Below are 17,434 nucleotides of genomic sequence, written 5' to 3' on the forward strand. Positions count from 1 at the left end.
TTTTTTTTTTCTTGTGAGTCCTGCTGTGTCATCTTTATGCTTACAAACTTCCAGTTTCACTAGAGCCCTAAACCTCACTGTCTCTTTTCTGACTTGTATAAACCATGAGATAAATAATAACACAAAAAAACTGAGCAGCACAGCTCTATGTACCCGTGAACGTGATGGAAATAAAATTCCCACTTAACTAAATATGCAGTGTTTGTGTGGTCCTTTGATGTGGTGTTTTTGATGTGGTTGTAGTTCCTTGCGGTTTAGAGTAATTGGAAAATATGTGGCTTCCTACTATAAAAATGTGTATGTACATGTCTTGAGAGGTGTGATTATTAAAAATCCTCAGCAGGTCTGACTCATCAGGTGTTAAAATTGAATAGAGAGTTGACTCACTCCTTCATAAGAGCTGCAGGTCCTTTTTTTAAAAAAAAAAAAAAAGGAAGTGAGATGCCACTGCGGCTGAATGTGTGTGTGTGAACTAAAGCGTCGCTGTGATCAAGCTCCTGAGAAACACCCTAAAAGACTGCTCGGAGCTCTCTGCTAAAATCAAGATAATCATTTCAGCCTCGTTTCTTACAGTAAAACATCACAGCTGCCATTTTGGTCCTTTGAGCAGTCCGCTCCTTCCGAGAGCGGAACCATCCAGCGGAACCCGGACGCATCCCGAGTCAACACTTCCTGTGTTTTTTTATTTTTCAAAACCAGGAAGATGGATTTGCTGTCGACCAAATGGGTTATTAATTTTGTACTTTGTTGTTTTTTCATGGGTAAGTTGTAATTCTGACACGGTTGTATTTGCTTGTTGGCGTGTTTGTTCCCTTTCTCGGAGCGGGTTTCTGTCCCTTTCGCTTGTCTTTGTCAGGTTTTCTTTGTGATTAACTGGGCTGTTCAGGGAGCTAGCCGAATGCTACGCTGATGCTAATGTTAGCTAAAATCTGATCCCCGGCTTGATTTCATTTTCTCTGTCCGGGTCCTTTCTTTAAGTTTCATGACCGGCTACGCGTCGTATAACCGGGTTTGTTAAAAGTTGACTACTAATCTCACGAAGCGTCTTATTAGGGAAGTCTTGACTTTCTTGGTAGTGCCGTCTCATAGATTTGACTGTGGCCGAGGGAGCAGCTCGGCATCAGCGTGACTGCTCGTGATTTCCCTGCGGCTGAAACCCCGGAGCCCGGAGGATTAGTGTGATTTCTCAGCCCCTGACACCCGGCGTCCCTCCTCTGCTGCACTCGCGACAATGTTACACCGAAGTCCATTCAAAAATCAGACACTTTAATGTTGCCTCGCTCATCGGCAAGTACACGCGCAAGTTGGCTACTATGTGAAGTGACGTCAGGGATGATTTGGTCGCCCCGGTAACTTCGGCGTACAAATAATCCACTAATAGTCCAGTCATTTTATGAAAAAAACCTGGGACAAATTGCAAGAGAAGCAAACTCAACTGATTTTGTATCCTCAGTTTGTCCTGAGTGAGGGGAAAAAAAGTCCCAAGGAATCCCATTGGTGGAAAGTTTTGAAAATCACTTATTTATGACCACATATTACCAAAAAGCACTGTTTTTAACACAGGGGAAAGGGGTTCAACATTTTACTTTCAGATATCATCATAAAAATTCACCAGTTGATTACACACACAAAGACAAGAAAAAAAGTCAATTACAAGTTCTTTGAATTATTCTGTTTACACATGCATATCACACATTATCTGATTTGATATGCGCTAATAAGGAATATGAACAGATATTTAAACAGTGGATTAAAAGGTTACTATATATATAGTAACCTTTTAATTCACTGTTATATAGTAATCTTTTAATTCAAGGTTACTATATATATAGTAACCTTTTAATTTACTGTTTAAATGTCTCTTCTGGCATTTATTTCTTATATTCCTTATTAGCGCATATCAAATCAGATAATGTGTGATATGCATGTGAAAACAGAATAATTCAAAGAACTTGTAATAGACTTTTTTCCTTGTCTTTGTGTGTGTAATCAACTTGTGAATTTTTATAGTGATATCTGAAAGTAAAATTTTGAACCCCTTTCCCGTGTGTTAAAAACAGTGTTTTTTGGTAATATGTGGTCATAAATAGGTGATTTTCAAAACTTTCCACCAATGGGATTTCTTGGGAGTTTTTTTCCCTCACTCAGGACAAACTGAGGATACAAAATCAGTTGAGTTTGCTTCTCTTGCAATTTGTCCTAGGTTGACCCCAATTTTGGCCTAAAATTACTGGACTATAAATCGAGACATAACTTCAGCATTTCAGTCGGTTGTATTTTGTTCACATGGCTCGCTGTCGCCATCCACGGATTATTTTTGGAGGAAAATGATAATGGGATACATGATAAATGATATAAAAATGAATTGAATTATATGCTGCTTGGCACATTGAATGTTCGATTCAGGAATAAAACAAACATTGGTCATATTTTATTTTATGAGGTGTGCGTGTTTGCATTGACTTGCCAGGTTTTTGAATGAATTTTGTTGTGATGTTCTCCTCCATACAACAGTGCATATCGTTGTTAAACTTGGGACTGGAAAGGTCAATGGTATCAGTGATTGTGCTGATGATGGACAGTAGCATTTGCAGGGCATTGTAGGATTCTTCTCCAGATTTTATTTTTATACTGCACCTCGCTGTAGGGACATTGGGACACTTTCTTTTCACTTGGCCCAGTCTGCAGAGACCTCAGGGTCAGCTTGAATTAGTAGGGATTCAGTTATTATACTTTACAAGATTATTTTATGGCGTCTTACCTTCATTAGATTGTCCACAGTGAAGAGAGATGGAAAATAATGTGGAAAGAAAGGGGGATGATCAAGGTACTTGTCTGGATTTGAGCTCATGTACAGGCCACCGATACACCTTGATGCTCCTGTATAGTGCTTTTCTAAAGGTTAAGTTTTCATAGTGCTTCATCATCAAGGCAAACAAAAGACAAACACGGTAACACAAGAACAATACAGCGAGAAAAATGTCATTAAAAAGCTTTGATTTTAGCCAGCGTGGACTTTCCAAAGAGTAGATTGTCTGATGGTGAATGCCGGTTACTTTTAATCACAGATAGAGTTAGAAGAGTTAGAAATGTGTTTTTGTGTTCCTAGTTAAGACACATAAGGCATGATCATTTTTCATTTTAGGTTTTCTGAACAAGGAAATCCTGCTCTTTTTTTTATCAGCTGTTTCTTTATTTCTCTTTCATGCTGGCTTTATCACAGGTGTGCCTGTTATCAACCTGAAGGTCTTACGTTGTTGTTACAGCCCTGTTTTCCCTTGCAGGTGTCAGCTGTAATTCAGTGGAACAGAAGATCTATGTGGAGCTCAACAATATGGTTCCATGTGTCCGCCTGCTCAACGCAACACATCAAATAGGTTGCCAGTGTAAGTGAAGTAACAAAAGAGTGACACTTGACACGTGTGAGAGTGTGCTAGATGCACTGGAAACATGTTGCAGCATCATACATGTAGGGTGTACGTCTACTTTTCTGCTTCTCTGCTCTGTGTCTAAGCTCCAAGATTTGTTTTCAGTTGCATTTTGCATGAAAAATAAATGCTAACCTCCCCAGAAAAAGTGATGTGTTGGACCATGTTTTTTTTTTCTTTGGAGCATTTAGCCTTTTCTGTGCCGTTGCTCCAGGCACATCAAGATGGAAAGTTTTAAAACTGCTCTCTTGGAGGTGCTATCAAGGTTAGCACTGAATCTCCATAGAAGGAGATCAAGACACTTGCAGATAAAACATCAAAGCGCTATTTACTGAGGCAAAAGACTGCTTGTCAAAAGCCATTAGAATCTGCTGTGTGCTTCTGTCATGCAACACAACCCAGTAAACAGCAAACCAAGCGCGCCTTGCCAGTACTTTCCTGATGGAGAAAACGCCGGCTGCTTGTTTAGATGACCCTTGTGGGACAGTTTAGTAGTAATCTGATAGCGGGCTTTTACTGTGTCGTGTCAGAGCCGCTAATACTCTCTTTCCTCTTTGTGCTTTCAGCCTCTATATCAGGTGATGTGGGTGTGATCCATGTGTTAGAGTCTGAGGCAAACCTGGAATGGGTCCTGAGCACTGGGCCTAATCCTCCTTACATGGTTATATTGGAGTCCGCACTCTTCACCAGGTAAACTAACACATCCTACCATGTGGGGAGAGTGCCCACACTGACTTTTTATGACAGCAAAACTCACTCTCTGTCCTCTCCCTGAATCACTGAATCTTTTTTATGTACCTATACCAGAACGCTGTAATGCTAGTCACAAATAATTTTATGGATGGGTGGGTGGGTGGTTACCACATCAGGACAGTTCAGATAAAGTCAAAGCTAAGTTGTCAGAAAAATATGCTAAATTGGTATTTACTTTACTGTGATTGCCCTATTCTTTTGTCCACTCGTATTGTGGTAAATCAAACTCACCTGGAACAGAAGAGGACAAAAAAAAAACACCCTGTAAAATCATAGTAGCAAAATTGTTTGAAGCAGATCTGACCTGTGCATGTGTTTGTATTAATTTCCGCTTTCCCGTATCCGCCCCCGGCTCCACAGATCCATCATGATGAAGCTGAAGAATGGCACCGGCAGGGTGGCGGGGGCTGCCGTTGTGGTCTCTAAAACAAACCCTGCCGAGGGCTTCTCTCCACACACCAAGTGTCCCAATGAGAATACAGGTGGGTGGGAATTATTGTGCTAAGACCTCCCAGGCATTTTTAAACAAAATGTCACAGAAATGACTTAGTTTTAGGATCTCTCTGTGGAGCCCCAGGACTGTTCCGTCAACAGTGAACAAATTTTGCACCTTTGCCGTATTGTTGAATAATTGTCCAGGGTTTCCTCTAGGATTTTTTTGAAACTGTGGGGGAGGGCTTCAGCGTCGCTGACCATCTGGAAGAAAAAAAAAAAAATCATTCCGAAGGTGTGGCGGCTTTTATTTTGCCGTGGTGGTGCGCCACGACGAATTACATGTAGTGGAAACCCTGATTGTCTATTCCCACAACATAGATCTTATGTCTTATAACCTCAAATTTCTTCTTCTTTCCTCTCTCTTGTGAAATGGCACAATTACCAAATACCACACAAGTGATATTTAGATAAAAGATTAGATGAGAAATAGATAAGGTATATTAACCTAAGCGATAAGTGAAAAGCTGTATGTATGACCATAAATACTGTATACACATTTTTGGACTATACATCTGTCAGTTTTACTCCAATAATCGAAATGAGCATAGATGCATTTTTGTCGTTGAAAATGTATTTAATTAGAGTGAAAGCTATGAATCAGTCTCTTTTCTGTTTTTTTCCATGATTGGTTCAGACGATCGATTGGCATCATTTGCAGAGGAAAGCACACCTGCTGTGACCTTGTTTGCATTACACACAGCTGCTCGTCTTATTTAATAAAAAAAAACGGAAATGGCTACTCTGTTACTGTGGTAAACAGGAAGCTCAGCGGTGATCTCTTGTTCAACACATTTGCTGATCTAGTTGCGTTGTAGAGAAACATTCAGACAGTACACAGTGGTTGGTGCCCGTTGCATTCAAAGCCATATTACCTTGCTGCATCTATGCCCTTTTTGCTGTTATCACACCTGTCATATTTGCTCTCTGTCTGTCCCTCAGGTGTTTATTCAGAGAGTTATGATCCAACCATGGCGCACTGTAATGTGACGGTGTGGAACCCTCTGGGGAACGGCCTGTCCTACGAGGAGTTTGACTTCCCCATCTTCTCCCTGAATGACGACAACGACACTGAGGCCATACGACAGGTACACATGAGGGAATCGGGCGACGCTTGCCGGACATGCTCATCTCTTGTCTGTTAATCCTGTTTGATGTTCCTGCCTTGTACTTTCAGTCACTGCGTTGTTCAATTGTGTTTAACCTGTCACTGCACTGTGTGGCTGTCTGATTGTATCTGACGTGAATCCCAGGAAGATTACCAGTTGCCTCCAGTGTTAGTTAACGGAAGTCCTTATTATATTATGTAAAATCGGAGCTCAGGTTTCTTCAGAAATTAGGTCAGGGGCTAAGAAAACTACTCTGGCAGCACTGGGGATCATCTTTACCCTGAAGCCAAAATGAGGGGCATGTTCTGCTTTTTTTTTTTTTTTTTTAACCATTTTACAGCTAACATTACTTGGGTTTTTACAATCCCCCCTCTGATTTACACTTGACTGCATGTGTGTCTGTGCCTCTGCCCTCAGCCAAATTTATCCTGCCACGGATTACAGCTCACATCACTGAGCTGCTGTGCTCAACATGACCCACAAGTTTAGTTTCTGTTTCATCTCCGCTTTTACTTTCAACTCAGTGATGATGGCAGACTGCATATTCAGAGTGGCCTGTTTTAGATCGTCGATAACTGTCCTGGGAAGGATTATACTGATGATGATTTGTGTTTTATGACTTTATCACTTTTTAATGACCTAGCTTGGAGGTTAGATTTCAACCGTGGAGCACTAATGAGAATTTAAAACAACATGGCTGCACCGGAGATCTGTATGTATTTATACAAGGTGTTTGTTGCTCCCAGAGTGCATTTACTGCCACCCAATGGTTCCAGAGCCATAGGGTTACCATGCACTTTAAGGAGGAGGCAGGTTGGTTAGTGAGGCCACGTGCCTGCTAGTGAAAGGGTTGCTGTGCACAAACCTGCCAACATGTTGCTGTGCAAGAACACACAACCCCCCTGTGTACTGTATCTCCCACAAGAATAACTAAAAACCTGTGCATATTCATGTATTTCTCCATTCAAAGTGCTACTTGGGCTATAACCTTGGTGTGAACGGCAGCACTCCCGAGTACCCGCTGTGTGCCATGCAGCTCTTCTCCCATATGCACGCTGTCACAGACACGGCCACCTGCATGAGGAGAAATGACATCAACTTCAGCATCAATCCAGGTACGCAGACATGCACGTTTATCCATCATTATGTAGCAGGTGCCCGGTACAAAAAAAAAAATCCCTGTGACATGTCCATCAGTCCAAGTTCAGCGGAAAGAACATACAGAAATTAGAGCTACACAACTATTGAAAACCATGTATTTTTCTCTGAATATCTATTTTAGCACTCACAAAATGACATGCAAATGCTTAGAATTTGCTTTGTTAAAAAGGAAAGACACAATGGGATTTTCTTTTTTTTAGTGTTTATTCATCAGGGATGATGCAGAGCACAGTGTTTCCTCTGTAATTTTAGTACAACTGTTGTGATATGGGTAGTCATTCTTGTTTTGTCCAGTAGTTGTCACTGTTTGAGTTGAAGATGAGTTTCTAGTGTTAAACATTTTAAATAATTATATTGTCAGTACTTCAAAGCATCTGAACTACTCTTAGTTTAATTTTGGTGGTAGTGGTGGTAGTTTCCTTCCCCTGTTGTTGCACCACTGCAAAATTAAAACAAGAAACACTGCAGAGCGCCACAATACTTCTGTCAGAAACACTTTTATGTTTTTAAAATCTCGCTTGCAGTGTGGAAACTGACATAGTTTGCAATTTCAGTGTTTGTCTTTTTTCTTCTGTTTTATTTTTTCTTCATTTATTCTAACTGATGTTCATGTCTGTTTGTTAACCTCTTTTTCCTCTTAGAAATGGTGTGTGACCCGCTGGGGGACTATAATGTTTGGGGCTCTACCAAGCCTCTGAACAACACAGCCAAGGGCCACAAGGAGGGCGAGAGCATGGTCATAGCAGCGACCAGGGTGAGTGGCTCCACAAGGCTCGGTCTTCCTCTCGGTGTTTCCTACACAGAGGTTACACATGGGTGGCCCACTCAAGTAAAAACAAAACAATTTATTTATCCACTCCAGCAAAACAACCCACCTTGTTTTCAGCCTGGCTGTACTTTTTGAGGACACGTTCTAACACGTCCAATCCAGTTCCAACCCAAATCCATTTACTATTAATTTCCAAGAAAAACAAAGTGGAATAATTCACACGAATGCTTTGTTTATGTCTTGCAAAACTACCACTTCCTACTGTGGCAGACAGGTTGCAGTCACAGAAATAGTTCTGCAATAGAATAAACAGTGCATCATGTCTGACTTCTGCTTTATAAATTTATCAGTGTGATTTGATTCAGTTTTGAGCTCTCATTCTTTGAGATGCTTAAAAAAATCACACAATGCATAAACTAAACCCAGTAAACTGTACTTTGCTACATATATACAACCACACTGGTAATTTTTGTGTGCAGTGCAACAAGAAATAACTTTCCTTCCTTTCAGTCACTAGAAATAAGAGCTATTTAGAAACAGTCTAAAAGTGAACAGTATCAAGGTAGATTAAGGCAGATTGGTTAGGACTTGCCCAATAATGAGTTCTTATTGAGATATGTGTTTTTAGAAAAAAATTATCTGTCCTGCCTATGTGAAATATTGCAGCAGATGAAACCTGTGCAAATCTTTTCATGTTTTGATCAACGGTAGCGCATTACAGGTAAACCAAAAGACGAGATGGGCTACATTCCTGCATAGTTTGTGGCCACATTTTGATTTATGGAGCCATAAAATAGGCCACGGCAAGTTGAACTGATCTACTTAGACAGATATGATCTTTACTTGATGAATCCCCTCCTCATTTCCTCCCATTCTCTTCTTTGCTCCCTTCCTCTTCCCTCTCCTCTCCTTTTTTTTGCTCTCCTCTGCTAGCTGGACAGCAGGTCGTTTTTCTGGGACGTTGCCCCGGGAGCGGAGAGTGCAGTCTCAGGGTTTGTCACCCTGCTGGCAGCTGCCCATGCCCTACATAACGTCACCCAGGAGGCTCACCCTCCACGCACCATCCTCTACACTTTCTTCCAAGGGGTCAGTTCAGACAGATGACAGATTTACATACTGGCAAACAAACAAAATATATTTTAATTTGCTGTTTGAACTTATTGTGGTTTGGATCTGGATCATCTATTTTAGTTCCCATACTCTGCAGGCACTAGTTGTTGTTTTTCTCTCTTTTTTTTTTTTTTAAAACTAGTCTTGTTAAAATCCACTTGTTGGGAGGTGCTAATGGATCATGCTGCTCGAGGGCCGCTAAGATCTGCTTTGAGTACTTTTTTGGTTAAGTTTTTACTCATAATTCATAGCATTCTGAATGATAAAACATAATAAATTCAGGGCTGCACTTCTCTAAAGATTTCCTTGGTGAAACAAAATCCTCTGTTGTCCCAACCGATTAATTGATTAATGTCTCACCACCCCGCCAGGCCACAAATGGAGGCGACACAATGTCAGATGTGCTTTATTGTTGTTTATTGTACAAGTCGTGCTTTGAACAACTCCCATAGTTTCAATAAAATTAACAAACAGAAAAACATTTGCGTGTACGATCATGAAATTAGATTTCTTTTTAGGACAGTGTTCAAATACCTCCATTATATTGTGGGGGGCGGAGATGGGCTGACTAGTCATCCCACCGCAGTCTTAGTTGACCAAGACTGTCCTGACTGATTAAGGGGCAACTGCCCTAACTAAATTGTAAGTTTTTGGAAACATAGGCTTCTCCCATTTAAAGTGAGGATCCAGTGTTATAAAAACAAGGTTGCAGATTATCACATAGCATCTCTCTTGACTGTGCTGGCTGCTGTTTCTCATTGTTTTCAATGAGAAAAATGGACGGGCTGCTGCTTGTTCCCAGGAGCTGAGTCTGTTTTAGCTCTCAATCTGTCAGACGTTGTAAGTAAAATACTTTTCCTCCAGCAAAAGAGCTGTGCGCTTTTCAATAATTTTATAACAACAGCAGCAGACACAACAAGCATTTCCCACAAGCGTCTGTTTAGTGCTGTCAGCTAAAAACACGATATCAGGTGTACACAGAAACTCTCTGCATGTTAGTCAGCACTATATTTATAATGTTTGCATGCATCTTCATCATATCTTTTATAGTTTCCATGTCAGTGCATTAGAGAAATCGATGTTCTTGTTTGACCACAGGAAGCCTTTGACTACATCGGCAGCTCGAGGATGGTGTACGAGATGGACCACAAGCAGTTTGCCATCGACCTGGACAATGTTCACTCGGTTGTGGAGATTGGACAGGTACGTTCTGTGGACTTGGTAAACATCATAACAGCTCACAGTTTCACCACAGACCTGGGTCCAGTAGTGTCTTTTAACATGCCTGGTGCTTAATCAGGACGATTCAGAAAGTGTTTGTTTTTTTCTGAACATTCCTCCACTCATTTTATTATTGGTTGTGGTGAACTCTACCCACCTGGCACGTACATAGACTGAAGCACCATTCAAAGTAACTGCCAGTATTGTTTGACCCATATCTGAATCAAACTCAAGTACAAACATTGACATTGGAAAAGTGCACCTCCCCTGCAGACTAAATATAGAATATTGTTATATTATTATGGTTTGTACAGTGAGTAGTTTGAGCCAAGTAATGGGACTGATTATAGTTGTGTTTCAGTATTCCCATTAAAAAAGGAAGCCAGGCTTCATTGGTTGCTATGCCAACTCCAGCGGTAACCATGGAGCTATTTAGCAACCTTTCATGTTTTCTGCTGGTTATATTTTCATGCATGTTGTGCACTTTGGATACAACTTTTGGACAGTAGACATGTGTTGACAACCATGGTATACATGCCATAAGAACCATAAATGACACCTTTTTTGGATATTATTGTCATGTTTTTTTAAATTTAGGTTATGATGATATATCATTATGGTGTATTTGCTCCTGCTAGGTGGGGCTGCGCTCTAGCTCTGAGCTCTGGGTCCACTCTGACCCTGTGTCCAGGAGGAACAACAGCATCAACGCCGAGGTTTGGATTTAAGAATTTTCCCTGTCGTCATTCAGCACTGGTGTGCCAAGACAACAAGACATATATTGTCATCACCAAGGACAATGTTAATTTAAAACTGCAACATAATGTAGCCTGTTAATGCGATAAGGAGATGTATTTCGTATGCTTGTAATTAGTGCGTTTGCTATGCTGAGAGATGCTGAAAATCCTTTTTGGATCCCTTTTAGTAATGCAACCTGCAGTAGATGTGGAACCAAAACCAGAACCACCAAGCGAAACTGCCGTGTAAATCAGGATGAAAAGTGCTATTCTAAGATTTTAAAACTAAATTCAAAGAATTCTTAAAGTGATAGTAAACTGAACAGCCCACCACAACTCAGAATAGCATACAATAGTGACTGGTGCATTTAAGATCATTCAAATATACTCACACACAGCTGAATGAATACCAGCCTCAGTCGTTATTTCATTGGAGCAGAACAGTGATGTTACCAGGATTAATCACAAAATGTGCTACATTAAAACAGAGCAGCAAGTAAAAAGTCCACAGTATGTGTATTTACTCAACATTTAGGTTTGGTGCGTGCTTTTTTGTGTATGTGTGTGAGTGTGAGTGTGTGTGTGCAAGCAGCGGCATCACTCCCTCCCTGTGTTGCGTTTCAGGTGAGCTCGCTCATAGACACCCTGAAGTCGGCCGCCATGAATCTGAACGTGACGATGTCCGTGCCCAGCTTCTCTCAGCCGCTCCCGCCTTCTTCCTTCCAACGTTTCCTGCGAGCTCGGCCAATCCCTGGCGTCGTTATTGCAGACCACCAGTCTGCTTTCAGCAATAGGTGACTCAGGTTTTCTTGATTAGCATTCCAATTTATCATCATCAAGGATGTTATGCTGAGCAGGAGGGCTTTAAATTTACCAGCCTTTTTTTTTTTTTTATTAGCTTGATTTTGCTCAATAAAATTAGATATAACAAAGGGCAATTTTAAAGAAAAAAATGTGCAATGAATACCAAAAAAACTCAAGGTGCTTATCATATGGCTCCCTGAAATAATCAGCATAATATCGGTCAAATCCCTGACACAGCTGAAATTAACTAGCATTTCTCAGTGGCTGATTACAATTTCCCACCCGGTTCTTTATAGTTGCATTAAGGAATTACCATTGATTGCATCCAGTGGTCTGTTATAACATCCGTTTCTGTGCTTGTTGAATATTTTTCTGTGTGCAGGTACTATGAGAGCATATATGACAAGGCAGCAAACCTAAACCTAACCTACCCAGCGAACCTGACAGAGGACGAGCAGCTGGAGTTTGTCACAGAGACGGCTAACGTAATACTTCTTATTTTGCTCACTTCACCTATCGTAATCATCACTACACTGTTGGATAAATCACCAGTATACTCAAGTGCAAGCGAGTCCAGAACAGAGATTTTACGCGGACATCACAGTTGAGTGTCTTCTCTTCGTGTTTCTGTCAGGCTCTGGCTGACTTGGCGACCGTGGTGGCTCGTGCTCTGTACAAGCAGGCGGGGGGAGCAGACGCCCAGCTGATCAACATTAAGGCAGAACCTAAAATCGTAAGACAAATACATTTCAGCTATCCAAAATCTCTTTTCTCTTAAAACCATAAGACCTTTCTTAGGCAAGACAATGCAGAAACAAACATGGATTTCTTTTGCCTTTTCTCTGTAAATCTTTATTGATTGCTCATTGTTTCTCTGTGTATTGTTAGTGGTTCTTGCAGAGCTGAGCAGAAATAACCAGCTCTGTACTGTTTTTTTTCTCACCCTTAGGTAACCCAGATGCTGTATGGTTTCCTTGTTCGGTCAAATAACACCTGGTTCCAGGCACTAGTACCTCCAGAATTCAAGAACTTTCTGAGTAAGTTGGAGTGCCGCCTGATTTCAAACTCGCTTTTACAGTGTCCTGGTTCACTCTCCTCTGTGTGGTGAGTGTTAGTTTGTTAAGATAAATACGACAAGGTTAACAACAGTGTGGTGTCAGGGCAGCAAGTGAGACTAAGACGGACATAATCTGGGAATAAATTGGTTGTGAACAGTTGTTGCTTTTCATGAAAATCACGATAACATTACAGCCAGACCCACAAATGCCATTTCTTTTGTGGTGGAATTGGGGTTTGGGTCTCTGTGGATTATTAGTCTTTATTCATTAATTTGTTTGTTTGTTCATCCAACTGGCCCTCACACACAATTTGTCAGACACCACTATTTCTATTCCCATGCTATTTATTGTTCTCAATTATTGATTTCAGTTGAATGACAGTGTTAGGATCGCATTACAATTGGCACACATAACGTCGAACAGAAAATAAGAGAACAAGAAAGAAAAAGAAACGTCTATAAGAATTCAGTGGGAGAGGAGGTTTACCAAGTCAGACAGACAGAGACTGAACGCATTTATACCCAGCAGCCACATGCACTTAAGGAAAAAAAAAGGGGTGTGACACAGCTCTTTTTGAAACAGTAGGCTTATCATGAAAACACTTTCAAGGAAATACCATAAAGGAGACCAGATATGCCACAACATGTCTGATTTCGGTTTGCAGATCACAATTTAATTTCTCAAGCTACTTGGGAAGTAGCAGCTCCAGATGACCGCATCTGTTAAGATGTGGTCTTGCACCTCAAAAAGCACTGATTCATGATTTCATGAAAAAAGGAGTGGCAGATGTGAAGGTATTTCCATAGGTGGAGTTTTTGACCACTGCGCTATCTACAGATGCAAATATGAAAGGCGATCCTTATGTGTTTTCCGCCCCTCAGAACCCACACCACCAGACTACTATGTAGGTGTGTCTCAGACGCCCAGCCACGCCAGGACGCCCACACGTCTGGTCCAGTACCTGCTGGCTAACCTGACAGGCACGACCATCAACATCACCAAGGAGAACTGCCATAGCCAGAAAGAGAATGAGCAGGACACAGAGAGCAAACATGTAAGACCAGTCTTCTTTTCCCCTTTGCACATTGCTGTACTGACATTTGGTTCATTAGTATTATCATTATTATTGTTGTTACTTTTTTATTATATTTTAATGTATTTTTTTGTTGTTGTTGTTTTCAATGTTTTTGCCTTGCAAGTTTTTATCAATGGATTTTTGTTACTAGTTAGTCGTGGAAACTGTTCTTGGTATTCCAGCTAATCTTAATCATGAAGAGAATCATGTTTGATTTTCAAATTGCTGCATTTTTATTTTTAATATCATAAAACCCGATCAACTAACAGTCGAGTTCTTGGTATTGATCAGTAACCCTGCTAACGCCCTGCAGATGTATTATGCATATTTTGTGCTCTGGAGCTGTAGATTTCTTACTTTAAAGACAGTTTAATAATAAAACCGTCTTCCCTCCCTCAGCTGTACTCCTACGTGTGGGTGCAGGGCGTCGCGTCTCCCAACAGCACGGAGCGGCAGGGCTTCTGCGTCCGCTCCTCGGTTCGCCTCTCCAAAGCGGTGTCTCCTGCCTTCGACCTGCTGCAGGAGTACAGCTCCAAAGACTACTCCACGTGGACGGAGTCGCGGTGGAAGTTCATCAAAGCTCGTATATTCCTAGTGGCCAGTCATGACCTGGAGGTAAATCCGCCCTCCACTAAATTCATCAGGGTCAAAGAATAGAATCACACTGATTTATTGCAAGCTACGATTTTTCTCAGTGTGACTGTCCTGGCTACATAATGTGCTTCTAAGTTTGTACGATGAGGGACAAAGTCACTTCATCTGACCCACATTGTCCAGCGTTTCCTAAAACTAGGTACTTTTTTATGCTGAAATTTTAATATTGCAGATTATTTGCAGATTATTTGAATATGTAACCCCTGAATCGGTAACGGCAGTGCTTCCCCTCCTTGGTGTGTTTAGTAAAACGTGAAACATTAAATGCTTCTTACTGTATCGGGCAAGTATAAATGCCCAGACATGTTTTCTTTTCTTTTTTAAGATCCTATGAAATGGACTCTTACTTTCTTGATTTTTATGCACTTCCTGTTGAAACAGGATGTTTGGGCGGGACAAAGTGCAGACCAATAGGATATCATTCTGGGAGAGAAACAGTTTTATTTGAAGGGATTGGTGGAGGAGAGAGGACGTCTTAAGATGTATGAAGCTTTTATTGGTTGGGATTTTAATGCACACCCTCTAGTGCAGGGTGATGTCATCGTCTAAGATGCTCGTTTTACAGGAAGCAGAAGTCATGTGAGGTCATTTCACGAGGACTTTAAATCACCGTTATTCCCAGGAGACAGCAGCCACTCAAGTGGGCGTATCTAGTCATATTGTGTGTGATTAAAGTGTCATCATCTTTATGAGGCCTAGACAAGTGTTAGGCTCAAACATATTTCCCTGTTTTTTGGGAAGGTGTTAATTAGTGATGATTCTTAGCTGAAATGTGACTTTTTATCAAGTGTTGAAGTGAGCGGTGTGCAGACTTCACTTTTTAGCTTTAGATTCCTGCCTCCCTGCTCAATGTTTGGCTTCCTCTCAAATTCAAAGCGCAAGGAGGAGGTATTTTACAAAGCACAATCAAAAAATGATCTTGATAACTGCGATAAAGGTAATGCTATTTTCCTGGTGATGCAGATTGACTATAAAACAAAATTTCAATATGACAGATTTTTTTGTTCTTTCTATGGTTGATAATTACTAGAAAAACACCAAATATCAGGAGATATTTCATATTATTTTGAATAAATTTGATAATCTTACCTTCTGAATTTGGATTTAGGTCTGTTGAACCAGTATAATGTTGCCTACCTGTTTCTGAAAACGTCTTTACTGCAGAATGGCGTTGGGTCAAGTCTTTGTCCGTCTCGTCCTCCTCTAGATGCTGACTCTGGGCGTCGGGGTCGGCATACTGCTGAGCTCCCTGCTGCTGACGTACATCATCAGCTCCAAGGCCGACATACTCTTCAGCTCGGGAAGGGAACCTGCCAACGCCACCTACTGAGTCAGCTCAGCCTCGGAGCGGACGCAAACCCACGACCACTACCACTACTACTTCTACTGCTACTACTACTACTGCTACCGCTCTCCCAACCAAACACGGACAGGGCCTTTTTTACAACACACACACACACAAATAGGTACATAGACGGGTCAGACGCAGCAGAGGGGTTTTTAGACGACAACTCAACCATCTATGGACTCACTCAGGTGAGGTGGGACATACAGACCGGACCGGACGGGACTGGATTGGATTGGACTGGATTGGCCTGGATGGATGTGGACTCATCAGGGTCAGAACGCACTGGTCTGGCGCCAGTGTAAAAGATGTTCATATTTCTTTTTGGTTTTGATTTTTTTTTTTTTTTTCCTTTTATTGTCAAAGAATGTTTTGTTTACTGTTAATGGGGTAGGCACTAAGCATTATTTGAGCATACCGTGTGTGTGTGTGTGTGTGTGTGTGTGCGCGCGTGTGTATGTGTGTAGGGTGTACATAGGTGTGTGAAAGCTTGAATAAGCGCAAATGATTCTGTGTGTTTGTACAATTGTATGTTTGAACCTTGAGGATGGCACTGGTTATGTGCAATAGCTGTCTTTCCTCTGTCTGTAGTTAACTTATCAGCCATTTCTAATGAAGAGGAACCACTTCCTGGGTTAAAATGGACTGGGTCGAGCTGATAAATGAGTGATCAAATTAAAAAGAAATTGAGGTTTGGCAAAATCTTGAAACGCATGGTAAACTAATTTGATGATTTCCAGAGGCCTGTACCATAAAGCTGGATTTGGGCTTAGCGAGCTAACTTCAGGCTTAACCCTGGCTTTTCTGTACCATAAAGGTGGCTTACTCTTTATCGGGCTACGTTGCCGTGGTAACGTATGCTGAACACCTAACCTGCTCCGGAGCAGGTGAAGTTCAGGATAAGAGCTCAGCAGGTAGAAAAGCCCCACCTGCTGACCAATCAGACTAGACTGATGTAGCCTAATGATTTTTTTTTTTTTTTTTTTAATGTTTATGAAAATAAATTAGGGGAATTTAATTCAGAGGGTTAAATAAAAGTTTGATAAAATACACACCAGCCTCTGGGCTCCTTTAGGTTTCCATTAGTTTGCTCATATTTAGTATTTAGGGAGTCTGCCCTGAAAAGTCCACATGGGAGTTGATGCTAAATGTTTTACAGTCTTTAAGTGACAGTGAAATAATATTTTAACCAGCGGAATAATCACGAGGCGTCAGATGCTTTATAAAATGAAATATAAAAACCAGTTGAATCAAAGTGACGATTCTGACGAAACTCAAACTGAGGGCAGCGGTCCAGCGAGGGTCGCCCCTCACTATGAGAGAGGGCCAGTTCCTCTGCAGGAGTGTATGGCTGAGTGGGAGACGCATTCATTTATCGAACACACACGTTACTGTAGTCAGATCTACTCGTGCCGTCATGGTGGGGAAGTCAGATTATAATCCCACTAATTTACGCATTGACACAGACAGCGATTTTTTTGCCAGCATTCCTTGCGGCTTTTGGCAGCTGCAACTGTGTTGCTTTTTGCCTGGATTATTGATTTATATTCCTCGTATTTATTAATGATTATTGTCTACTCCTCGGTTGTGACGTATGCGGCTCGGATAGATTTTTCCATGTCTGCGATTGGTTGCATGCAGCAAACTCCGCCCTTTTTATGTGAACGCGCACAGATCTAGATTGGAAAAGCCTGGGTTGAATTAGTGAGTTGATAGCC

General features: G+C 41.2%; 1 protein-coding gene across 1 annotated transcript; it reads left to right on the forward strand.

Annotated features, from left to right (window-relative positions):
• Positions 1-583: 583 nt before the first annotated feature.
• On the forward strand, positions 584-15,814 carry ncstn (nicastrin). Its single transcript, XM_030074945.1, has 17 exons — positions 584-761; positions 3,285-3,386; positions 3,995-4,118; positions 4,542-4,663; positions 5,616-5,761; positions 6,753-6,897; positions 7,585-7,697; positions 8,646-8,798; positions 9,921-10,025; positions 10,682-10,759; positions 11,405-11,574; positions 11,967-12,069; positions 12,219-12,317; positions 12,534-12,621; positions 13,524-13,696; positions 14,117-14,332; positions 15,579-15,814. The coding sequence occupies exons 1-17, from the start codon at positions 704-706 to the stop codon at positions 15,699-15,701; spliced, it is 2,118 nt and encodes a 705-aa protein (XP_029930805.1). The 5' UTR covers positions 584-703; the 3' UTR covers positions 15,702-15,814.
• Positions 15,815-17,434: the final 1,620 nt, after the last annotated feature.

Source organism: Myripristis murdjan, chromosome 17 (assembly GCF_902150065.1).
Source record: "Myripristis murdjan chromosome 17, fMyrMur1.1, whole genome shotgun sequence".
In the NCBI taxonomy this organism is placed as follows: Eukaryota; Metazoa; Chordata; class Actinopteri; order Holocentriformes; family Holocentridae; genus Myripristis; species Myripristis murdjan.